Here is a 26346-nt window from a genome sequence, read left to right on the forward strand (position 1 = left end):
ATCGGTCAGGGAGGAAGGTGTGATTGGGTCCCTGGCTGGCTTCACAAAAGCCAACTGTGGAGCAAGGTCCAAATGGTTATCACATGAAGATCAGAGTGCAAAGTCCTTAATTGGAAGACTTCCTCCTGCCGTGCCTGTTATCCATCGGGGTGAGAGTTTAACTGAAGACCCAGGATTACATGCTGTGCTGTCAGCAGGTGCCCCAACACCTGGAGCTTGCTGGGTGCCCTTCTGCTTCAGGGGACTCATCCTACTGCCGCCTACAGGTCCCGGGCACAAGGGTCAGGCAGGGAAGTCAACGAGAAATGAGTCTGACAATTCCTGGTGATGAGCAGCTGCTGACATGTGTGGGGGGGAGGAAGAACGGGGGAATCCAGCTCGATGATTAGCCGGGACTTTAATTAGCATGGAACTGTATCTACCCCGCTCTCTCCTCCTCCTGACCCTAACCTGTGTTTTGCCTTATGTCCTTGGCAACCGAGGCTCCTTCTGGGTAGTAGAGCTGGGCTTCGGTAAACAGATCTATTTGTGTGAGTCCTCTTACTCATTTGAAGCAGTGTCACTCCTTTTTCCACTGTGGTCTGTGTCTGAGTCAGAGGGAGCTACAACAGGCTTCTTTGAATCGATGGCTCACTCCCAGCCACATCTGACCGGCTGCCAACATAGCAGGGCGTAGCTCACCAACTTTTTTTTTTTTTTTAAATCCAGACTGATTCATAGAAACTCCTTTAAAACACGGGGAAAAGAAACCGCCCATCACACACCCCAGCACACCAGCCCAGGAAACTTATAACCTCGGGAGTCAGGTCCCTCCCCTCACTGCTTGCAAACCTCCTGAGGAGAGGACCAGACCAGCAGCCAGTTCCAGCAGCACTCAGGGCCCCTGCCTCTGTCACTGGATACTCCAGGTAAGATTGTTCCCATGCTGGGGAAACTCTGCAGACCTGGCTCTTTTTTCCCCCTGTTAGACTCCTTGAAGCCTTCCCCTCTCTTCTTTTCCCTGCTCTCCCTCTGTGACTCGCAAAGAATGGAGTCCTTGAAACTTTTAGCTTAAGGTAGTGGAGGAATCTGGGACATCAGCTGTGATCATGTTCTCTTGCTGGTATGTGGATCTTTGCTCCAAGGAGGTGGAAAGGGAAGGGACTTTGGAACAAACCTGAGTGGAATATTCTTTATGGAAGGAACTCTATGCAACTTTGAAATGACAGAGCAACAGGCTGGAAAGATGTTTGCAAATCTTCCGTTTTCATTCAAATACATTACTTTCAGCTGAAATCCAGAAGGACGGTATCTTAGGAAGACACTCAGTCTTTCTTTGCTCTGTGCAGGTTAAAGGCAGACTCTGAAAAGAAAGGTTGCTTTGCCTTGTGGGTTGTTTATTATTGCTAAGGTGATGGTGGATAAATATCTGGGTTTCAGTTTATTTTTGTGATTGTATTTACTGTCTGTCCCCCTCTTGTCTGTTGATGCCTGTCTAAGTATTTCTTTTTTTCTCTTGTTTTCCTCCACCCCCTTCTCACAGGAAGGGAAGACAGGATTGGTTTGTTTAAAGAAAAACCGTTAGGGAAACAGAGGCAAAGGGTGTTTCAAATAAAACTTGGGAGGGGTTGATTTGGTGGAATGGTGTGGGTTCCGGAATCCTTGGCCAGATGTGGAGGTGGGGGAAGAAGGCAGGGGGAGAGGGTGGGGCTGGGGCCTTCAGGGATTCCTGTAAAGCAGTTGAGTGGCTTTGCACTTCCACCCCAGGCCTCTGCATTTTGGAGCCAACTTAGGAAAAAAAAAAGATCTTTCAGAATCCATTAAAAATTTTTTTTTCTAAGTGGACATGGACTTTTCTAGTGTGGCAGCAGTCATATGGGAATATTTATCCTATTGCTTTTGTCCAAAATATTGTATAACTACAAACCCACGTGCTAAAGGCAAAAAGAACAAAGGCACACGGCTGTGTTTGCTTTTGTTTTTATTAGCTTAGCGTTTTGGTTGAACGTCTGTGGAGGGGAGGTGTGGTTCATTTCAACACAGATGTGGTTTTTTTTTTCCCCTCTCGTAAACAAGCTAGAGGAGAGTGACAGGATTCAGCTTGCCTGGTGAAGTGAGGCACCTTTTTCTTTAGAAATGCAGCTCTCTGGTTGGAAGAGAAAATTTAAAAGTAATCAGTGGGTGGGTGTCCATTGATCCATCAAAAATCTCTCTCTGCAAAGCTAACCCTTTGCCCTAAGGAGGGGGCTATGAGAAAGCGCCAGGACCGCTTCTCAAGATTTGGGGGAACAACTACTTTTGCGTCCAGTGTTTATCACTTCCAGATTGCACGGGTGTAAACTGGGGAAGCGGTCGTCTTCCTTAGGTCCACAGCCACAGTTTCCTGTGAAAATCATGCGTGCGATTGTGGGTCATTCTGATCAAACCAGGCAGCCTTAAACAAGTCAGCAAAAAGGGCACACTGGAGGGAGGGGTAAACAGCCACCAGCTGCATGGCCGGTGGAGCTGTCTCAAACTCCACTGTTCCTCCATAAATGACAATATATTGCTTCGTGTGCCCCGTGTTCTCCATGGAGTTGGAGGACAATTTAAAAAAACCCCACTGCTCTGACTTTTTGTCTCCATGTAGTGGGAGAGCCCCTGGGCTATGTGTGAGCTTTTCTGCTGTGTTTCTTTAGCTCAAAGTCTTGGGTTGTCCTGGAAAAAGAAGCCATTACCACCCTGTCCCAACCCTCCTGCTCCCCCCCCACTCCCCCGCCCCCTCCCCGCACACCCCCACCCACCCCACCCCACCCCACCCCCGTCCTCAGGCGGCTCCAGCTTCATCCAGAGACCGCAGAATGGGGTGGAGGCAGAACCCTGTCCGGGGCTGCTGGACATCCGGTCTGGCATCCCTGTCAGAGATCCCCCAGATTTTACATTGTTCCCGCATACTAAACTGTCCTGGGAGTTGGCAGAAGGCCAGCAAGGTCCAGCCGGAGACGATCATGTCCCAAGACCATGGCTATGGGCCAGCAGTAAGGGCAGCCCTCTGCCAAAGGACAGATGTCTGTCCCCAGACCTTGAGAAAGGTTGGCTGGCTTTCTCACCAGTCTTTGCTTTCCTCTGGAAACAAGATTAGGTCGGTCTCCAGCCCAGAGGAAGTCTGGGAAGTCCATGGAAGCTGTCGGGAATGCGGGGCCTCCTGGCTGTTTCAGGGGCAGCTTTGGGACCAGAGTGAGGAACAGGAAGCCACACACATCTCTGTGAAGGCGAAACGGATTTTCCGTAGCCTCCACACAACCTGAGGGTTCTCCACCTGGGATGTGGCCAAGGGTTCCTTCCTTTTTCTTCTTCATTGCTTTTATAGAATCTCAAATTTTGATGTTGGGTGTGGTAGTTCATACCTGTAATCCCAGGACTCAGGGAGCTGAGACAGGAGATTGCTAAAGGCCAACCAGTGAAACTGTCTCAAAAACAAAACAGCGACAAAAACAAACAAACAAACAAACAAAACTGGTGAAGGTAATATAATTATCTTCCCATATGGAGAAATCCAACTTTTGCATCATTATGAACAGATGGTTGTCCCATGGTGCACAGCTCCTCAAGATAGCAGGGCGGGGACATGCAGAGTGTACGTGCCTCAGAATGTTCTCTCACACCCGTCCTTCTTTCTAGACAGCAAATCATACCAGACAGAGTTTCTGAAATTCAGCAAAAATGGCTTCTCTGAAAGTTCTTGTTTTGCAGGCCTGAAATGACCCTGGGGGCAGGGGTGGGGCACTTTTCAATTCTGTTCAGCTGCTGCTGCCCCTCACTCATTGCCCCATTTCCTGTTCCTCTAACATTTTATTCTTATTTAACTCGTAATCAATATGGCTCCATGGGCTGGCTTTACCCATACTGTCTTGCTTTATTCTTTTCTTTATTATTCAAATACAGAACCACACTGTGTAGCCCTGGCTGTCTGGAACTTACTATGTAGACTGGCCTGGCTTTGAACTCAATAAGATCTACCTGCTTCTGCTTCCTGGGTTCTGGTATTAAAGTCATATGGCACTAGGCTTGGCTGTTTTGTGTTGTGAGACAGGGTTTCTCCATGATTGGCAGGCTGGATCCTAGAACTTTCTCCACCCTTCTTGCCCGAATGCTCAGGTTATGGGTGTGTACCACCACTGCTGGTGCGCGTGGAAGGCAGAAAGAGTAATTCTGAAATATTAAGATTATCTGCCTAGTCAAACCATGTGTTCCTATATGAATGATTCTGAGCTCTTTCATTTTCTAAGCACATGGCTTTGGTCACTTCTGTAACTCACTATGTATGTGTATACATAGCTACATAACATACACTCTCAGAGGACTGTAGAACTCTTAGATGCACATAAGGTGACACATTCAATCTTGCTATCTACTGGACACAGTTAAATCAACCTGACCCCTGAAACACAGCTAATAGCCAGCAACCTTCTTGATTATCACTGAACTAGAATTTTCTGGATTGTTTTAGGAATAATCTCAGGTAACTCTGAATTTCTGATTGTCCTTGTTTTTCCAGAACCAAAGATTGCGCATTGGGTCTAGTTGGGGGTCTCCTTGGCTTTCTAATACTCATTTTCCAAACATGAGTCCCCAAGAAGACTCTGGAACACTTTAGTCCCTGGTCCCCTAACTTGTGAAACACTACCCTCAATTTGACTGGTGGGTTCCCTGACGACAAAGGAGAAAAAGAAAAATACAAACATGATCATTGCTGCTTCTGATCCTCCCTCCTGTTTAAGCAAAATATTGGTGTGTGTGTGTGTGTGTGTGTGTGTGTGTGTGTGTTGGGGGGGTATCAGTGTTTTCTTCCCTGTTCAGAAAGAGTATTTTCACAGCCAGGACTCTTGGTCTTTTGCGGCTGGACTGACTCCGACTTTCCCCAGTCTCTTTCATGGAGTCTTCTTTCAAACAGGCAGTTACAACACAGCACTGTTGGCACATGTTGGAATCGTGTTGATAATTGTAGGGAGGATGCGAGATGACTGAGTAGCAAGATCAGGCTCTGGCCGTGCCTGAGTCTTCCCTGTGAGCAGAAGCAAGTCACTAAGAAAGGAAGAAGAGACAACTTGGCCACCAAGGCACTCAAGGCTCTGAAAAATCTAGGACCTTACCACTTTGGTTTTCAGAAGTCCCTTCAGTCCATGCTAATGGCTAACATTATCCATCAAAGTTAGTATAATCAAACCAGGGGCTAGAGATGCAGCCCACTGGCAGTGTCTTGCCTAACATATTTGTGGTTCTGCATTCAATTATAAGAACTGGACGGGTCGAGGTTGAGGAGGTGGCTTCTGTTGTCCTACCTGATCCAAGATTCCTTGGGCACAGTATTAAAGAACTTATCTGAAAAAGCCCTGGATATTACCCAGGCTTGGAAAGAAGGAAGATGTTTGGCTTATCAAACAAAGGGTGCCGTTTCTGCAGGAGTCTGTGTACACATCAATTCACAAGGAGCATAGTTGAGCTCAGAAACTGAGCTGGTCCTGGGTAAGACACTCCCCTCCTCTGGAGGAGGGAGAGCAGGCGCAGGTGTGGATGAGAGCAAAAGGAGGGCTTACTGGGAGGAAAGGGAAGGTTGGGGAACTGGAGGGGAGTGAGAGAGAGAGAGAGAATGAGCAGAAACTGGGTGTTTGGGAGATGGAGCAAACAGAAAGGCCTAGAGAGAGCTAAGTAGAGAAGAAAGTGAAGCATCAAGGGAGACATGACTGACCAGCCTCACTGTCCCAGGATGGGCCTTGGATCAAAATTCTGGTTTTTTGACCTCCATGAAAGTCTTTTTCTCTCCTTAGTTGTGGCATGGTTGTTGCATGTTTGGGGACATTGGGTTTACATTAGAGTTCCGTGCTTCTCCTTTCACATGGAAAGCCTAGTCAAGACCTAGACCTTAGACTCCTGCTTTCAGAAGCCTAAGTTCTTTTCGTGGGGTCTGAGAGAAGGAAGGGGAGAGAGCTTTGCTAAACTGCAGCGGTGAATTTTGCTTGTGCAGGAACACTCACAGAGGGCTGGCAAAGCTGTGTGGTGTGGGGCTGGGACCAGGAGCTTCCTGTAGGGAGGGGAATCTTCCAGTGCTGAGTGTGGAAACCAGCCTCGGGGCTGGTAGAGAGGACTGACAGGGCCAGCTGTCTGTCCTGGCTAGACCATAGAAAGCAGTGTGGCAGGAAAAAGCCATGGCCTTTGTGTAGACCGCTGGGACGATTTTGAGGGACTCTTCAGCACTGATCAAATGAAGTCATGGGAGGGACAGAACCACCAGTAACTGTCAAACCCTCAGCTGGGTGTGGTGCCACATGCCTACTGGGGAGGGTTGAAGCAGGAGGATTGCTGCGAGTTCAAGGCTAGCAGGGACTAGGGAGTGATTCTGTCTCAGAATATCGAAGGAGGGACTGGGGAGATAGCTCAGTGGGTAAAGAGTTCACTGTGCAGACAAGAGGACTTGAGTTTGATTCTCAAAGCCCACGTGAATAATTGGGTGCGGCTGGATTTGTAATCTCTTCTATGGGGAAGGGAAGACAGGAGGATCCCTGAGGCCAGGCACAAAGCTGAAACTTGAGGTCCAAGCCACTAAGACCCTATCTTATAAACACAACAGCAACAAAAAACAAGCTGGAGGACAGCTGAGAATGAGTGGCGCCAGGGTTGTCTTCTGGATGCTATACACATGCACACACACACACACACTCACACACACACTCACATACACACACACTCACATACACCCACCCACATACAGACATGAACACATTCACTCACACATACAAATACACTCATACACATACACACATGCACACACATTCACACACACACTCATATACACTAACATATACACAAACACACACACATACACATACACTCATATATACACACACTCGCACACATACATACACATTCATATACACCCACCCACATACAGACATGAACACAAACTCACACACAGACTCACACACACATACACACATGCTCACATATACTCACACACACTCATACATACTCACACACACTCATACATACTCACACACATATACACTCACACACTCACATTCATATACACACTCACATACACACACATACTCACATACACAAACATGCACACATATACAAACATGCACACATATACTTACACGCATGCACACATATACTTACACGCATGCACACATATACTTACATACATATACACATGCACACCCACTCACACACATACATACACACTCACACACATCCACATATACTCATACACATACACAAACATGCATACATATACAAACATGCACACATATACTTACACACATGCACACATACTTACACACATGCACACATATACTTACATGCATACACACATATACTTACATACATACAAACATATACACACACCCACATACAGATACACTCACACATACACACACACTCATATATACCCACCCACATACAGACATGCACACACACTAATATATACAGACACACACACACACACACACACACACACACACACACACACCTCAGAGAGAAGACAGAAAACCAGAGCTGGAGTGGAGATTCAAGATAGTGGCTTCCTTCTCTGTTAGCTGGGAGGCAGAGATCTTGGTCAAAGGGCATGACTGAAAGATCCCAATACCTCTCAAAACAAAGCAGCTGCCTTCTCTGAAACTGCACGGAGCCAGCGCCCGCCCAGCATACTTGGGTGCCCCTGCTCTGCACAGTCCTCCACCTCTTTCAACCTTTGCTGGGTGAAGCATGTTACTGCCATCTGCTGTCAGATGCACCCAGGAGCCTCTAGCGCCCAGCCACACCTTGATTTTTCTTACCAAACCCTAGTTATTATCTTGGCAATGTCTCCCTGGAAGACAATCTGGCCCCAAGAGTGCTTCTCCTTTGTCAGGAAGAGAAGGCCGCAGAAGCTTCCTCCTCACCCAGGAGACATCCTCCCTGACACTGGCCAGCTGCAGTCGGAGGGCGTGGGCTGAATCAGGCCTCACAGCCTAGGTCTGTCTTCAGCCTCTGCAGATGTTGTCCAGATCCACCCACTCTGTGGACATAATGGAGAACAAGCGGAAACAAGAGACGAGGGTGGGGCGTCTCTGGATGCATCTGCGAAAACAATATTCATGCTATTTGCTTGCTTTTGCACAGTCCACGGCTGGCTCTTGAGCTGCAGAGAAGCCTCGAGGCCACCTTGCCTGAGCCTTCTTTTGTTACACTAATGAATAAGTATGACCTATAGCATATGGCTTGCTTTGTGTTGGTGGGGACCCTCCAGTGCTCACTAAGCCTGTGAGGTTCTTGAGAAATTCCAACTCAAGTCTGTTCTTTGTCACTTGGGATTCTGCTTCCCTAGATTTCCCCAAGCAGACAGGTTTTGCAAAATCTTTCAACTCTGGCCATTAGCCAGACAGAATGTTTGTGGGACTCAGCCTCACCTTTCTAATTTGGCCTCCCTCCCTCCCTCCCTCCCTCCCTCCCTCCCTCCTTCCCTCCCTCTCTCTCTTCCTCCTCTCTCTTCCTCCATTCTCCCTCTTTTCTTTTTTTCTGATTCTTCCCCCTTTCCTCCTTGTTTCCTTCCCCTTTCATCTTTTCTTTTCTCACGTCTTTCCCCTTTTCTTTCCCCTTTCCTTCCTTTTCTTTGTGTCTTTCTGTGTCTTTCCTTTCTTCTCCCTCTTCCTTCAACTCCTTTGCTGCTCTTCAAGCTAACTCTGTGGCTCTGTATTCTAACCACGTGTGGTAGGTCATACAGGCAGAATTAGCCCCAAAGAGACTGCCCCATTTATAACAAGCCACCTTTGTAGCCCCTTTGCCCCAGGATCACAGAGAAATAGCCATTTGCCTGAACCATTCAGACCCCTGATCAACTGTTAACTGGCACTGAATCCACCGGTACTTGAAGCATCAGCCCTGGTGTGAGCTATACAGACCAAAGGGCGACCCGCAGTGTTTTCTTTTCAAGTCGAGCATCCCATATGCAGAATCAGGAAGACTTGATCCTTTAGGATCCTTTAGGATCCCCCTCACCCCGTTTCCCATACAGAGATGCACGTCTCCCTTTCCATCTGTACCTGAAAACAATGTTGAGGATGGAAAAGTACACAGGGCATGACCAGCAATGACAACGGCCAGGGAAGCTCATCCAATGCCCCGCCCACCAGCTTGCCTTCAGTCCCAGCCTCCCCTCCTCCAGATACATCCCCCATGACTCTCCCCAAGGGCAGAATTTCCTTTTTCTTATTTGCCTTTTGTCCCACGGGCATCTATTTTGCCAACTAAAATGATCCTCAGTGGGAATGCAAACACATTCGAACCCCAAGCACAACAAGGGCGCTGTTGATGGAAGGTAGACAGACTTCCGTGCCACTCTACAGTGTCCTTGGGAAACTCTGGTAGCCTCAGACCCACTTCAAAGGTCGGAGAGACTTGGCCTTTCCTCTTTCCCGCTGCATCTCAGGAAGTGCTCTTTTCACTTTCTGTTTGTCTGTTTTTGAGACAGTGTCTCACTATGTAGGTCTGGCTATCGTGGAACCCTGGTATAGTAGACCAGGCTGACCTTGAACTCACAGAGCTTTGCCCACCTCTGACTCCCAAATGCTGGGATTAAAGATGTGCACCACTATACTTGGAATTGCAAGCACTCATTCTTATCAACTGAATTATACTCAAATTCTGTGGGCCGTATGTCCTGTTGGCAGGACTTTTCTAATAGGGCCTTGGTAGGGAGTTCTGAAGGACATTTTCTGATTCTTCCCCTTTTCTCCTCGTTTCCTTCCCATTTCATCTTTTTCTTTTCTCATGTCTTCTCCCTTTTCATTCCCCTTTGCTTCCCTTGTCTCTTTCTGTGTCTTTCCTTTCCTCTCCCTCTTCCTTCTAACTCGTTTGCTGCTCTTCAAGCTAATTCTAAAATATGCTACCTTAAAAGAAAAGAGGAAGCTCTGTAGAGATGGCTCGGTGATTAAGAGCACTGGATGCTCTTCCGGGGGACTCCAGTTCAGTGTCCACCATCCACATCGCTGGCAGTCCATAAATGTTTGTAATCTCAGCTCAAGGGGACCTGGCACCATTTTTCTGGCCTCCATGAGTACCATACCATCTCGTGCTACACAGACATACATGTAGGCAAAACATCTATACATGTCAAATAAAGATGAAAAAAATGAACAGAAGAAGAAGGAGGTGCTCTGTGTCCTTTAGCTGCCCTGCTATTGTTTTTCCATAGCAAGAGAGATATTGCCCTCTTTAGTTCATTTATTTGCTCATTAATGAGGTTTATCTGGTGCCTGTCATAGAGTCTGCCCTTAGGAACTCAGACTCCTCAGGGCGGGGGAGCCAAACATGTCCATAAAGAACTTTGTCATCAGACAGGAGGGCCTTTATTAGGACTGTGTAAGGGCTGTAACATAACAGGAGGGAAAAAAGAACCAACTTCAGCCCTACTGAAAGAGGGAGGCAGAATTTGAGCTGGGTGAGAAAAAAATCCATAGGTAGTTACTAGGGGAAGGTCATAAAAGCAGCTTTCATTTTTGGAAGTCAGATTCCCAGGATTCCATGGGCAGCTGTCTGGAGTCTCAATTCCTGGAGACCGGTGCTTGTCTCAGTTGTGGTGGGGGGATGAGGGTTGTAGGCTGAGGAAGGACATGGTCAGATAATCCAATAGCACTACAGAGAAAGCATGGTGAAGGGAAGGTTAGAGAGAGTGTCATGGTAGGCGTTGGCCATCAGCATCCAGGCTAGGGTCCTGACAATGTGGGCAGGATAGGGACTCAGCGCAAGATAATACAGGTAGAGACTCCCAGGTGACTGTGATGCTTCAGGCAGGAAACCAGGGAGAGGCAGAAATGGCAGTTGAGCCATTAATTGTCTACTCTTCCCAGTAATGGCCTATCTTAAGTACCCCTCATCCCCATTCCAGAACTGTCTAAACTAACTTCAGCCGGCCAAATCCACAGACATAGCACTAGGAAGCATTTTGTATGGTCTTGCTATCCACTATCCATAGAGACAGTCTCATTTGCAAGAGTGTCACCCAGGCTCACTGAATTGTTCAGCTCTACACACTCAAGATGCTCGCTCAGCACTAAGGAGGCAGGAGAATTCCCACAAGTTAGAGGCCTGTGTGGGCTACATGGTGATTTCCAGCTGTACTTGGCTGGGAGTATTTGACCCCTGTCTTTCCTAATTGTTGCTTCCTTCTGGTGTGGCCCATCCGTGCCATTTGGTTGTTTCTCTGTTTCCCTAGACCCTGTGCATACCCCTGCCAATCACACAGGGCAGATGGGGCACCTGCTGTGCTTACAGGGAGAGGACACAAGGGAAGTGTTCTTGTCATCTGCATAGAAGCCAGAGCGCTTCCCAAGCTTTCCAAACATTGTGGATTGACCAGGCATGATGGCTCGCACTGGGGAGCATAAACGCACCACAAGCCATGTCCCCGTGTATGAGAGTCCCCAACAGCAGATGACACACTTTGAGTCTGTCCATGCAGCAAGAAGGGAGGGAGGTAGTGCACTGGAGCAGTCAGAGTTGTGGTGCTGTGTTCTCTGCTTCCAGGTTTGTTCCACCCCTTGAGACTCTCCACTGAAGAGTGCCAACTGCAGCCTTTTGGAGAAATAGGAGGGAGAATTCCATTACGGTTTCCATGAGATACAAGCCGTAACAGCCCATACTTTCAAAATTGCCTAAATGCTCGGGCTGGTTTTGTTTTTGTGGTGGTGCTGAGGACAGATCCCAGGGCTTTGAACAGGATAGGCAAGCGCTATACCAGTGAGGTCCGCTCTGAGTCTGAGGCCAGAAATGGTCTTATTCCTTGGGCAAGGAATAAGTCAAAGGATGAGCTACAGGAGACCGTGGTGGGCGGAAGTGTGAGGAGCTCAGACTTATACTCATTCTCAGTTGCTGTTTAGTAGTTTCTCAGATACCCACCCATCAGCCGCCACTGGTGGTTTTCTGAAAATACCTTGAGAGTTGGCCCTCCTAACCCCATAGTTCCCAGCCTTCCTAAGGATGGGACCCTTTGACCATAAAATTACTTTTGTTGCTACTTCATAGCTGTAATCTTGCTACTGTTACTAACTATAGTATAAGTATCTCATATGCAACCCCCATGAAAGTATCATTCGACCCCCAAGGGGGTCACAACCCCCAGGTTGAAAACAGCACTCCTAAACTAAGGGGTAGGCTCTCTAATACAGAAGCTGGGTAACTAAGGGTGATCCAACACAGAACACTTCATAAAGTGATCCATTGAGTTTCCAAGTATTTTGAAAGAGGGGTGTTAAAAATAATGGAAGCCCCTCTAAGCTGACACTGGTAAACCTGACAAAAAGCCTTCGCAGCGGCTGCACACAGTGCCCAGAGGCAGGGGAACGGTCGGCCTTGTTCCTTAAGAATGCCCAGTGATCTGAGAGATTTTGTTCCTTGCTTTAGGGAAAAGACACAGTACCCTGCACCCCCTGCTCCCTCCCACCTCACATCAAAGGGTCACTTTTTAGTTTGAGTCTCCTCACCTGCTCTTCGGGTGACAGCAGGCAGGGGACAAGAACTAGGTGGGCCTGAGCTGAGGTAGGAGGAGAGATGGAGTGGCCGGTGGAGTCCATGGTTTCCAGACATAATGAGGGACCCTGGATGAGGCTGTCAGCAGGAGGAAATAAGAGGGGCTCTGCTGGATAGGGTCCCGGGCAACCGAGGAGACAGAAGGTCTCCCGAATTCACCCGCCTGTCAGGCAACTCATTTAGAGAGGCCTCGCTTGGTGGATTAGACCCCATTCTTGGCTCCCCAGCTGCTTCTCACAATTAGGAGGAAATCTGTGGATTATAAACAAAATTAACCTGAGCGTCATTAAAGGGTCAAGGAGGGCTGGGCGAAAGTGCCCATTGTGTGATTCTTGCCATTTTCTTTCGTGAGCCAACTTTGTTCTGGTTGGGCTAAGCCAGGGCTGAGGAAAACCAAGTCTCTGGTGACTCTGGAGGACGTGTTCTTCACATCCTCCCTACTCGAGGAGCGAGGACTAGACAAAAATGACAACTTCTGAGGACTAAAGAGGCTGTAGCCTGGTGAACTACCCTGCAAATGTCTTATTTCTTCACCTTAATGTGGGCCGGCATGTGACCGAGTAACTGGATCAGGTTGGTAACACTAGTCTGTTTCACAGAAGAAAAACAGTAACAATAACAACAGTCATGGCAACCCTGTTATTAGTACCACGTAACACACAGGGTACTGTACCAGGCTGCAGAAGGCATTTTTTACTCACATCATCCAGTTGAACCCTCATGCCTCTGGGTATAGTTGATATCATTACCCCTCTTCACACATGAGGAAACGGAGGCAGAGATCAAAGCCCTTGGAATAATTCTAAGTCAACTTCTAACTCAAAAAAACAAAGCAATAAAACAAATCCTTTTCTCCACACATGAAAGCCAAGTGGGATGTTCCGGAGGCAGGTGAGAACTCCGGAAAAGAGGCCCTAAACCTGAATGCTGGTGGCGGGGGTGGAGGGGTGGGGGTACAGGTAGGAGAGCTCCAGGCTCTCCCCAGAGGCAGCGGGGAAAATGATGTTGGTTTTGCCATCCACAGTTAAATTGGGAACATTCTCCGCCTGCCTCACCATTGGAGAGAAGCAGCCAGAGGGGAAGAGGAGGGGTTTTTTTTGGAGAGTAGAAACCAGTGTCTGCAAGGAGCCAAGAACCCAGGCGTGCGTGCAGCAGATCACGTTTGGTTTTGAGTAGCTACTGAGAAAGTGAGAGGAGATAAAAGACACCCGGAATGTCAGAATAATGATAGTATCGGTGTTCTAATAAATACCTAGTGCAGCTTGAAAGTGGCTTAGGCACAGACAGAGCATCAATTAAATCAGGTGGAGAGAGGTCTATGGTCGGTGCATCCTCACACACTCCCTGCCTAGAGGGTGAACAGCCCCCCACCCCCAAGTCCTTTCCTTTTGATGTCTCTCTGGGCTGGCTCTGCATCTGTCACAGGCTGGGTGTGACACAGAGGGTCTGCATGGCTTCCCCAGTGTGTGTCCTCTCACGCTTCCTTCAGCTTCTAGATTTTACGATTAGTGGTCTCTGTTGAAATTATGGCTGAGAACTTTTGTTTATCCACGCACGTTGTTAATTTATATTAGTTCCTACTCTTCCAAAGGGTGATGTATGCATCTGTTTGTCTTCGGGGATGGGTCCTGAGTGACTGGAGTTGCATAAACACCACACACCAGCAAAAAGCACATCTGGTGTTATCTCAAGCTTTACGATTCTGTAGCCCCAGAGCTGTCATGTTGAACTGCAGGAAATCTAACATCGCCCTAGACCCATGACAGCATCCCCACCAAGAGGCACGCAGGGCCAAAGGCTCAGGTGCTGCAGATATTCGTCTGGAATGCTAAATCAGTAAGCGATCGGACCATTACCCAGTAATTAGGTTGTCATACTACTGGATGCCAAAGAGCGTTGTAATAACAGAAGTTGTAGTTCTCCCATTTTACTTCTCATCCGGGATCAAATTAGTAGCCAGTTTGCTCTATGGCCATTGAGTAGTAGTGGTGTGTGCTGCAGAACTCATAGTTTCTCTTCAATTTGCCGGGTGAGCATTTTGCTGGCGCATGGACGCTTTCCTTATGTGAACGGAAATCATGCATGCATGCGGCTGCAGACTTCTGGAGGTGATGAAAATCCTCCAAAACTCAAAGCCCTACAATTTTGGCCTGTCAGTCACAAACAAAACATTAGCAGCTGCTATAAAGCATGTCATGCTCTTCTTAATATAATGAATATTATAGTCCTTAATTGTGCTCCTTATGTTCATAGAATATTCATTATATTAAAGAGATGACTCTATAAACATGTGGGGACAAAACGGAAGTACTTGTCTCTACACAGATGAGTGGGCACTTAGGTATGTATATTAACCAAGTTTTTGAAGATTTTGATGTAATTTTGGATTCTAAAAATTGTCACACTTTCTTGTGTCAACAGAGAGCCCACGAAATGAGAAGGCAGGATGTGTCTTGCTGACTGTGAGAGTAAGCTTTCTCTCCTGTCTTTTGTTTTCAGAATTCTCTACTCGGGAGTCATTAAAAAGCCAAGATGTTGGTGCTACTGGCTGGTCTCTTCGTGGTGCACATCGCCACCGCCATTATGCTGTTTGTCTCCACCATTGCCAACGTGAGTCCCATGTACCTCCCACTCCCACCCCTCACTCACCCTAGGGAGGAGCTTTGGAATAAGGTTAAGAAGAACCGGGAGGTGAGAGTATTAAATCACAGCGTAGAGAACTTCTTGATTAGCTGTGAGGGGAAAGAAACCAAGCACATACTCATAGATCAAGGGAAGAAATAACCAAAGTATAAAAGACGAGTGATTCTTCTAGGGGTGTTGGGAGGTAGCTTCTTCAGCTTCTAAAAGGATCCTCTCCACGGGAGGTAGAGACTGAGGTAGAGACTGAAGTTTGGAAGATGGGCGTGTCTCCTCCAGAGAAGGAATGGAAGCAAGAGAAAGTAGAAGTGCAATCCACGCAGGAGAGCTGGCAACGAAGCCTTCGTGGGACAGACTCTCCCTGTGCACGGGTTAATCTGTTTATGCGCTAGACCACAGAGATTCCTGATTAGAGGGTAGATAGACATCAGAGAATAAGAAAACTGCCGTGGTTATGAGGCTGACAAATTCAAGTTTTGTGTGGAAATCGGTGTGTGAAATGGAATTTGGTAGGATTAACTTGGTGCCTGGTGAATCAAATAACATAAATAAACGGATCTCCAACAGAGATCACTAGTTTTTGCTCTCAGAATCCGGGCTACTCTGACCCCTAGTGGTCATTTGTAGCACCCAATTTGTCTGTATTGTCTTGGACAAATTGAGCCAGCTTCTTGGATTTAGAAGTGAAGGCAGCTAGCCCATTGTGATGGTAGGAGTTGCATGAAGAAGGCAGGGGCAAGAGGGCCATGAGTTTGAGGCCAGCCCGAGCTACACATTTTTCTGGGTGTGTTGGTTCGCAACTTTAGTACCACTTGGGAGGCAGTGAGTTAAGGTCACCCTGGACTATGAAGCAAGTTTCGGTATATTCAGAAAACTACATAGAGAAACCCTGTCTCAACCAAAAACCTAGATCTGCCTGCCTCAGGCTCCCTCAGTGCTGGTATTAAAGGCGTGTTCTATGGCTGGTTGGCAAGGGTGTGTAAGATTTAAAGTCCAGACAGAAGGGCTTTGCAAACATCAGGGTGTAAGTGCAAGCTAGGCTAGTTTAAGTATCATGAGCTAGGACACAGCCCCTGCCCATCCTGCCTCCTGTAGGTTTGTAATTTGCCCGTTCTGTAAGCCGACTCCTATGCCTCACAGGATAACAACGTGGTAAATTTCAAATTGTATCAAGAGCTACCACCTGCTTCCTATCCACCCCATATCAGCTGGGTGACATGGGGCTGGGAGATCAGGCGATTAAGCCTGGGCTTCCTGTCTCAGCGTGGCTTGTGCATGCGTAGACAGGATTAATTTCTATTCTAGAGGGAAATTGTTTTTCTTGGTCCAGGCAAGAAGGGATGCTAGTGCCATGGAGAAACCGGGGATACACAGTTTGGCTACTCTTGTGCTTTTAGCCACCCTTGCCTTGAAGCCCTTGATGCAGCATTTTGACTTGGACCGACTTTGCATGTCCTGACAGTCTACAGCTGCTCCTTCTGTGTAGATGAAAGTTGCCTGTGGGCCCCAGGCTCATTCCTGTCTCCCAGTAGCCCTCCTCTGTTTCTTTGTTGTCTCCAGTTGGATGTTTTCCCTTATTTTTTTGTTCTTAAAGATTTATTTTTTAAAAGTGTGTGTGTATGTGTGTGTGTGTGTGTGTGTGTGTGTGTGTGTGTAGGTATGTGCATATGAGTGCCAGGGAAGAAGATGTCGGAGTCCCTGAAGCTGAAGTCACAGGTGGTTGTGAGCCTCATAGTGCGTGTGCTGGGACCTGAACTCCAGTCCTCTTGCAAGAGCTATAAATGTTCTTAATTGCTAAGCCATTTTAACATCTCTAGACATTTTTGTTTTTGTGTTTTGAGACAGAGTCTCCTGCAGCCTACATTGGTCTCAAACTTACTATCTGAGTGGAAGCCTTGATTCCTGAGTCTCCTGAGCTATTTACAGGGTGCTGGAATCACAGAGAGGTGCTACCAGGAAAGAGTTGACTTGTTTTTCCTTATTATCTAGGCACTTACATGTGAGTCTTTTAAAGTGTATTGTGCATACTCAAAGTATATTTCCGTGTGTGTGTGTGTGTGTGTGTGTGTGTGTGTGTATGTGTGTGAATAGTGAAGTCCAGAGAGGAAGGTGATATCTCTTTTGGGTCACAATTCTCTCTTAGGAACCTTTGTGTACTTGGGAACCTAGTTTCCACAGAGACAAAAGGTTTAGCAGTATTTGCAGCTGCATAGGGCATCCTGGTTAAGATTTGGTCCTGACACACGATGACATGCTTTTCTGAAAGCAGAGGTCATTCTTGATCAACTCCATCTTTTGGTTTCAGGTCTGGATGGTTGCAGATTATGGAGATTTTTCCGTAGGGCTTTGGAAGAACTGCACCAATGGCAACTGTGATGGCTCTCTGAACTATGGCGATGAAGGTATGCGTGCAGACATTGATGCCTAGGCCACCATGGGTGTGGTCAGGAAGGTGTCCAGACTCTCAGCTTGTCTAATGCTCCTGGTGCTGCCCATCTCCACAGGCGCTATCAAGGCGGTGCAAGCTTTCATGATCCTCTCCATCATCTTCTCTGTGATCTCCCTTGTGGTCTTCGTGTTCCAGCTCTTCACCATGGAGAAGGGAAACCGGTTCTTCTTCTCAGGGTCCTCCATGCTGGTGTGCTGTGAGTATCCAAGGCGGCAGAGTCTATTTTACAGAAGAACATCTTTCTCCTGACACTGCTCCAGACCGAACACAGGGTCTTGAGATGCTAAACAAATACCCTTCTACTGAGCTACATACACAGCTCCCCCCCCCCCCCGGCCCAGGGAAAGCATTGCTAGTCCTTACATCCTTGCTGCAGCCACTGCCTCAGATTAGCGCATGGCTGTGTGAAGCTGCCTTAGGCTGTTCTCTCCTCTAGTTATCTGTTGATGGCCTGCTATCGCTGTTTAGATCAGCAAACCCCACATGCTTGGGTGCCATCAGGAGCCCCTCTATACAGAGGGCAGAAATCCCCAGAAGGATGCAGCCATTGCTATGCTGTGTACAATCACTGCAGTGCACCATCTTCTCCATTCTTTGCGGAAGCACCCAGTTTGGTAAAAGGCCATTCTGCTCTCATGACACCATACTTAGATATATGGAGTCCCAGATGGGACAGCAGGATGCCCCATAATTATAATTATTATTCTTCTTCTTCTTCTTCTTCTTCTTCTTCTTCTTCTTCTTCTTCTTCTTCTTCTTCTTCTTCTTCTCCTTCTCCTTCTCCTTCTCCTTCTCCTTCTCCTTCTCCTTCTCCTTCTCCTTCTCCTTCTCCTTCTCCTTCTCCTTCTCCTTCTCCTTCTCCTTCTCCTTCTCCTTCTCCTTCTCCTTCTCCTTCTCCTCCTCCTCCTTCTCCTCCTCCTCCTTCTCCTCCTCTTCCTTCTCCTCTTCCTTCTTCTCCTCCTCCTCCATCTCCTTCTCTTTTCCTTCTCTCCCTCCCCCTCCTTCTCCCCTCCCCTCCTTCTCCCCCCCTTGTCCTCCTTGTCCTCCTCCTCCTGATTTATTTATTTTATGTATGTGGTTAGTACACTGTTGCTGTCTTCAGACACACCACAAGAGGGCATCAGATCCCATTACAGATGGTTGTGAGCCACCATGTGGTTTCTGGGAATTGAACTCAGGACCTTTGGAAGAGTAGTCAGTGCTCTTATCCACTGAGCCATCTCTCCAGCCCCATACTTAATTCTAAATTACACACAAATTTGTACAGATATGAGAGCCCAGAATGAGTGTCTCATTCACCAATGTACCATCAAGCATGAATCTGGGCAAACAAATAGAGTGACCTTTTAGGGGCACACGACTAGAATTCACTTTCCCATTGCTGTCCAGGAATATGGAATCATAAAAACAAAATCCCCACTTCAATGCCAATCGTGACAGCTGTCCCTTTGTTGCAGGGCTGTGCATCCTGGTTGGAGTGTCTATCTACACTAATCATTACGCCCACAGCGAAGTGAACTTTCCCTTGAGCAGCCACCAAGGCTATTGTTTCATCCTGACCTGGATTTGCTTCTGCTTCAGCTTCATCATCGGCATACTCTACATGGTCCTGAGGAAGAAATAAACTGAATAAAGCTCATGGGCATCTGGGGGTGGGGGTGGGGCAGGGAGGAGGAAGCAACTTAATCTGGGAGGGAAGCAGACGTCATGTGTAGGAATAACCAAGAGGGGGAGGGGGAGGGGAGGGGGGGGAAGGAAGACTGGGAGAGGCCCAAACCCTAACCATATCTAGGGATGGGATTCTCTACTGCCAAGCGTCCATCCTTGGAAGAAAGTTGTTGGCTACTACGCTAATGCTTCCTTGAGGCCGCCAGAGAGTCCTCCTCTAGCCACCAACTGTGACCCCATCTATCCTCAATTACATAAGCTTGGGGCCTCGCCCGCTGCCGTATCACTGGCACCACTCTTGAGGTTGACTACTGGGTCACACCCTGAGGTCTTCCACATCCATATCAACAAGTTCTGATGGTGGTCCACGTCCTAGCAAGAGCAGATAATGCCTCTATGCTGAGGCCAAGCCTGGGAGCCACCTTGTCCTTGTGACCTAAAACCAAACCTCAAATCCAGATCCCAAGTGCCTGTAGTGGGAGCTTTGGCCAGGAAGCCAAGGTCCATATTTGGTGGCCTTTCCAACAAAAGTGTAAACGAGAGATGGTTTATAAGGTCAGGCTGATGGAATTGGTTTAGCCAAGAAATAGAAGTTTTTGCCCCAGAGGATGTGGGAGACAGGTGGGGATAGGCAGTGCAGCTCAGTCACAGAGGCCTCCTGCTGTGGACTCTGCTAGACCCTCACTTAAAGCCAAGGCAGCTTTTCTGGAGTTTTTCTAGATTCTCTAGAGCCAAAGATGAATATGCCTCACAAAACGTAGGGTCAAAGCGCATGCCCACCACAGTGCTCTAGGAAGGTTGTGGGTTTTTAGGATTCCCCCCAATGCACCCACTGTATCTTGTATATTTAACAGGAGAGAGATGCATGTGTCCCTTTTGTCATACAATACTGTTAAGCTTCCTCTGAACTAGGAGTATTTGAGGAAGTCCAATGATGACCAGCATAACTCTGGGGACCAGACATAACATCTAAGTTCAGTGGTCACTGTAGCTTTGACCTGGGCGGAAGTGCTCTCCTCTCAACAGCTTTCAACACACTATTTTCCAGCTAAAGATGGCAATTCTGTAAGACAATTAAAATATATACCAACTTAAACTAAAGGACAAGTTCTGGGGGTGCAGGTGAAGGTGCTATCTGGTTACAGAGTACTAAGCATACCATATCTCATTTATGTTAGGACAAGAGTCCCTGCTCTCAGGGAAAAAAATGTAATATTGTGAGAGGAATCAAGTCCTGGTGATGGGCAGACAGCTTCTTTTTTAAAACAGGAGAAACTCTTAGGGTATGCAGACAGATGGTATCTAAGTTGTTGGGGCTGCAGGGGTATTGCTGTATAAGACTTAAGAGGTAGTATGATATCTTAAAGGGCTTTCTTTTTAGAAATAGTTCGTTGCCCTTAGAAGATCACCCCAGAAAGAGTCTGAGATATCTTTTCTACATTTCTTTTCCTGGGAATATTCTTATCCATTTCTTATATACATTTCTTTTGGGAGGGAGTTTTTATGCTATAGTTGCTGGTATTTATGTAAAGGGACCATTACTAAGTATATTTCTTTAGTATATTATGTTTAAGGGAATGTGCAAGGTAGGTTACTAAATTGCTGGGCTGATGTTAGAGATATTGGCCAGAAAAGCTATAATAAATTCTTAAATTATAATTTGGTCACCGTACATTTGTTCTAGCTACACCATACATTTGTATAGCTATCTATATCAACAGATAGCTATAGCCAGAAAAAGATAGTCACATTTTGTTAAAAAGTTGAATTATGACTGGAGTGAATTGTGCATTCCCTTGTCTTTTACTTTTTTTCTGTGACATTTACGTCTCACGTAATTTGCATTGCATTGGTGGGTTATTCTAGTACTGTATTTGGCTTCTTCATTAATAGGATATTTCATATACTATAATTGTAAATATTTTGATACAAATGTTTATAACTCTAGGGATATAAAAACAAATTCTGATTCCCTACACTGTGTGATTGTTTTCTTTTTTAAAAGAAATATGAAATAATATAGAGAATGGTGATATTTTTTCCTCCTCATTAATTTACCTGCTGGTTTGATTTGGTGAACTTGACATTTATTTGTGACATTAAGCTACTTTCTGGTAAAACCTTAAGGATTTCTCTAATAATTATTTCAGGCAGCTGAATGTTTTTAAATGTAGCTTTGCCTTGCTTTAATTAGACCTCTTAGGCAAAAATGGAATTTCGTAAGATAATAGATTAGACAGGGGTTGTTGTCATCTTAAATAAGAATGGCTTATGACATTAAGAAATGAGACACTTAGAAAGTTTGGTTGAAGTAGCCAGCCCCTTTAATGTGTCTTCTCAGTTCACAGTGATGCACAAAGGGCTGGGATAACGGACTTCTGTAGAAGCCTCCCTCTGTTAACTGGGGTATCTCTGCTTGGGCTCAATGAAGGCAATATTAATTCCTTTGTGTGAGCTGTCAGAGCTGTCATTGATGGTGAGAACAGGTGGGCATTATGTATCTAATCATATCAACACTAGTATGACAAATATGGTTTATTGATTGCCTTCTGGTCCTTTATGGTCTTGTACTATAAAAAAACCCTACACACACACACACACACACACACACCCTAAAAATATACTACAAGGGGCTGAAGGGATGGCTCAGTGGTTAAAAGCACTCGCTGTTCCTTGCAGAGGACTCAAGTTCAGTTCTCAACACCTAAGTGAAGGCTCACAGTCATCTGTAACTTGACTTCCAGGGGATCCAATGCTTTCTTCTGGTCAAATACTCACACCATAAAATAGATGAGTATTGAGAAAAACATCATCAAACCTGAAAATGACCCTGGGCATGAAAGGCTAAGAGTTGGCTCTGCAGTGGCCCAGTGGGTAACGTGTTCCCTGCACAAGGATGAGGACCTGAGTTTGGAGTCCTAGAACCCGTATTAAAAAGGTGCACTAATGTGTGTCTCTAGCTCCAGTAGTGGGGCATAGAGACAGAGGTCATTGGTCAGCGAGCCCCGCCCAAAATGGCTCCAGGTTTAGTGAGAGGCCCTGGCTCAGACTCTGTTTTCCACACGTACATAGATATATGAGTGCACCCACACACACATTATATACATAACACACACACACACACACACACACACACACACATGTGATTTTAATGTATTTCAAAGCAGCAGATCAAGTTGCATGGAATGTTGTGGTGCCTTCTCAGAGGCCCATGTGATATCTATTTTTTTTTTTTGGTCTTGTTTTTTGAGTCTTGTTGTATAGCCCTGACTAGCTTCAAACTTAGAATCCTCTGAGCTCTGCCTCTTCTGAGTGGTAGAATTAGAGGTGTGCCCCATCACCCCTGGCTGCCCATAAGATGCCTTAGGCTGTTTCTAGGATATTTGTTCTCAACCTGTGGGTTGTGACTCTGTGTGTGTGTGTCTGTATGTGTGTGTGTGTGTGTGTTGGATGACTCTTTCATAGGGTCACATATCAGATATCCTGAATATCAGATATTTACATTATGATTCATAACAGTTGTAAAATTACAGTTATGAAGTAGCAACACAATAATTTTATGGTTGAGGGTCACCACAACATGAGGAACTGTACTGAAGGGTCAGAGCATTAGGAAGGCTGAGAATCACTGTTCTAGAACATCTTCATAAGAGCTTCATTTCCCTCACTTAGATCTCCTGGAGAATTCCTATCATGCTACGTACAGCTCATTGGTTGAGACACACACTACGTAGAGCTCATTGGTTGAGACACACACTACGTACAGCTCATTGGTTGAGACACACACTACGTAGAGCTCATTGGTTGAGACACACTACGTAGAGCTCATTGGTTGAGACACACACTACGTAGAGCTCATTGGTTGAGACACACACTACGTAGAGCTCATTGGTTGAGACACACACTACATACAGCTCATTGGTTGAGACACACACTACGTAGAGCTCATTGGTTGAGACACACACTACGTAGAGCTCATTGGTTGAGACACATACTACGTACAGCTCATTGGTTGGCTCTTCTGACTGCCCCTCCCTTCCCCAAAGGTCTTTAGTCACCAATGAACACCCAGACCCACCCAACATGTCTTTAACTGCAAAGATGCAATCTTCCATTCCAAGAATCTAGGTAGTTAATCGGGGTGTATTTGGAAAGGCTGCAGGAGGGCTGTCAAGGGAGAAACTCATGCAAGATCCCATACAGCAACTCACACCCCAGAGTGATTTCCTATAGAATTTTCTCTGAAGACCTGGTTCTCTTCAGTTGTTCAGTTGATCAGATGGGGCCCACCCACACCTTGGATAGCAATCTGCTTGGCTTAAACCTTATCCATTTAAAAGTCATTCTCATCCCACAATGCATTCCTAGAAACATTCCAAATAATGTTTGGTTACATGGTTGGATGCTTTGGCCCAGCCAAGTTGACACAATTAGACATCACTGGGGTGTCTTCTTGTCAAGGCCAAGGTGGACTAACTTTCTGTTTTAGAAATAATTTAAAGAAAGCTTAAACACCAGATGTTTCCATGCTTTCAGATGACATTTAGTTCTGTACAGAAGCAAGATGGCAAGAAATGAGAGTTATCTTGCAAAATGAGATTACATTTCGAGAAAGGGCAGGAAGTTGTCAGATTTCCACATATAAAGGTGATTAGTAAATATTTGAGCAATTAAATGTCTTGGTTAGAATTGAACTGAAGCAATTAAGTAAATATGCAGGTGACCTTGGTCCAAGTGAGGAGTGTGGAGAAAGGTGAGTCACTGAGATCTCCCTTGTCATTCAAGAACGAGGCCCATATGCACAGGGTAGTCAATCATTGGGGTGATAAAACCAGGTGCCACGTGGTTAATAGATAACTCTGTCACTCTGCTTTGGACTAACTCCTGATTGTCCCTTTGTAAAACCCCTCTGACTTTAGGCACAGAGGACAACTTCTCAGGAGCCTTTGAAAGAAGGCCTGTGGGAGTTTAAATCATGCTAGTGCAAGACTCCGTATTCCAACAAGAAGCAGTTTTCTGTGTCTGCTAAGGAAAAGCCATAACATACCAACAGGCAGACAAATGTCTCTCGGGAATCTTGCAGTGAATTTGAAATATCCCTGTTCTGGGGCACAGAGGGAACGTGGGCAGTGGTGGGGGGTAGGGTAGAAGGAAGGAGGCTCATTGGAACTTTTTGTTAGTAGTGTGACTTGTTAGATCAGTTGGCAATTGTGAGGAGAAGACACCTCACAGCACACAGCAGGTGGTGGCATGGAGCCCATGGGAAGGTTCTCTACCTGGCATTATTTCTTTAACAGGCATAGAGAGGCCCAGATGTGGGTCAGACATGTGACTGTTAAGAGATGTGTTGGTAAACTGCTAGGCACAGGTGCCGTACACACCTGCTGGGGACATAGAAAAAGAAACAGATGTGTATCTCTTTCTCCCTCTAGCTTCCAGTATAGACTGGGGATAGAGCTCATCCAGAGAGTGAAAGAAGGCTAGAGATTTGGGGAAGGGGGCTAGAGGGTGTGGGGCACTGTGACCTTGGGGAAGGTAGGAGGACTTCTCGGGTCTCAATCCTTCTTCATGGTCCTCTCCATCCTCAGCACCAATGAGCTAAGCATCGTTTTGTTGCTTTGAGACAGGACCTTCCTATGTAGTCCAGACTAGCCTAAGCATGCAGTCAGTAGTCTTTTGAGTATTGGGGTTACAGGTGCGCAGTGTTCTTCAGGGTTCAACAGTCTTTCAGTGACTTGTACCTATTAGAACCTACAAAGTGACCTGCTGTTCAAGAATGACTGTCCAAGGGGCAGATGAGAGACATGACTGTAATTAAGAGCTAACTTCGACAAAGCAGATGGTGAGGAAATATGGACTGTTGAATTCTTAATGACTTAATAGGTTGATACTAGCCAGGAGTTGTGTGCATGCCTGCACCGGCTGGTTTTGTGTGTCAACTTGACACAGGCTGGAGTTATCTATCACAGAGAAAGGAGCTTCAGTTGGGGAAGTACCTCCATGAGATACAGCTGTGGGGCATTTTCTCAATTAGTGATCAAGGGGAGAGGGCCACTTGTGGGTGGTGCCATCCCTGGTCTGGTTCTATAGTCTTGTGTTCTATAAGAAAGCAAGCTGAGCAAACCAGGGGAATCAAGTCAGTAAGTAACATCCCCCCGTGGCCTCTGCATCAACTCCTGCTTCCTGGCCTGCTTGAGTTCCAGTCCTGACTTCCTTTAGTGATGAACAGCAGTGTGGAAATGTAGGCTGAATAAACCCTTTCCTCCCCAACTTTCTTCTTGTTCATGACGTTTGTCATGAACAGAAATAGAAACCCTGACTAAGATAGTGCCTGTAGTCCCAACACTAGGTGAGAAGAGGCAGGGGCCACAGGTTTGACAGCCTGGTCTATGCAGTTGAGATTCAGGCCAGTAAGGCTTACATAAACAAGAATGTGTCTCAAAACTCTCCTAGAAAAAAATTTTTTTTCACTTACTGTCTGGGCTGAAATGATTTTGGTAATTTACTCTGGAAATGCAATGCATTTTCAGTGGGATAGGATTTAGTTTAAAATACCAGACTGTTCTGTTGCTTTTCCAAGCCCTTGTGTCTTGGAAAAGCTGACTGTGTCTGGTGGAGGGAGGGTAGAGAGTGAACGTGGGTCTCTTGTCAGAAAGTCTGGCTTGATTATAGCAAGGAAGCAGTGGTTAGTGTTCCATTAAATATGGAAGACCATGGCACTCAGAGCAACCCTGCCTCACTTGCGGTATCTCCCCTCTTTATCTGTTTGATGGTGTAATCTGGGCATCATGGGGCTGGCACGTCTTAGCTGCCTCCTTTGTATTAGCACATGGATCTCCTAAATTCAGATTTATTTCAGCACATTTGAATGACATCAACTCCTCAGCATTATAATTTATGGGCTTTGAGCATTCTGAAATCTTGATATTTTTAGTTTTTGTCTTCTAAAACACACACACACACACACACACACACACACACACACACACACACACACACTTTTCTGAGACAGTATCTCATATAGCCCAGGATGATGGCTTCCAACTCCCTACATAGCTGAGGCT

The 26346-nt window shown here is 46.4% G+C and overlaps 1 protein-coding gene across 1 annotated transcript; it reads left to right on the forward strand.

Annotated features, from left to right (window-relative positions):
- Positions 1-550: 550 nt before the first annotated feature.
- Emp1 (epithelial membrane protein 1) lies at positions 551-21302 on the forward strand. The gene is made up of 5 exons (XM_052175143.1): positions 551-908; positions 15025-15135; positions 17471-17567; positions 17670-17810; positions 19072-21302. Exons 2-5 carry the CDS (start codon positions 15058-15060, stop codon positions 19236-19238), a joined length of 483 nt encoding a protein of 160 aa, XP_052031103.1. The 5' UTR covers positions 551-908; positions 15025-15057; the 3' UTR covers positions 19239-21302.
- Positions 21303-26346: the final 5044 nt, after the last annotated feature.

Source organism: Apodemus sylvaticus, chromosome 2 (genome assembly GCF_947179515.1).
Source record: "Apodemus sylvaticus chromosome 2, mApoSyl1.1, whole genome shotgun sequence".
NCBI classification, from domain to species: domain Eukaryota; kingdom Metazoa; phylum Chordata; class Mammalia; order Rodentia; family Muridae; genus Apodemus; species Apodemus sylvaticus.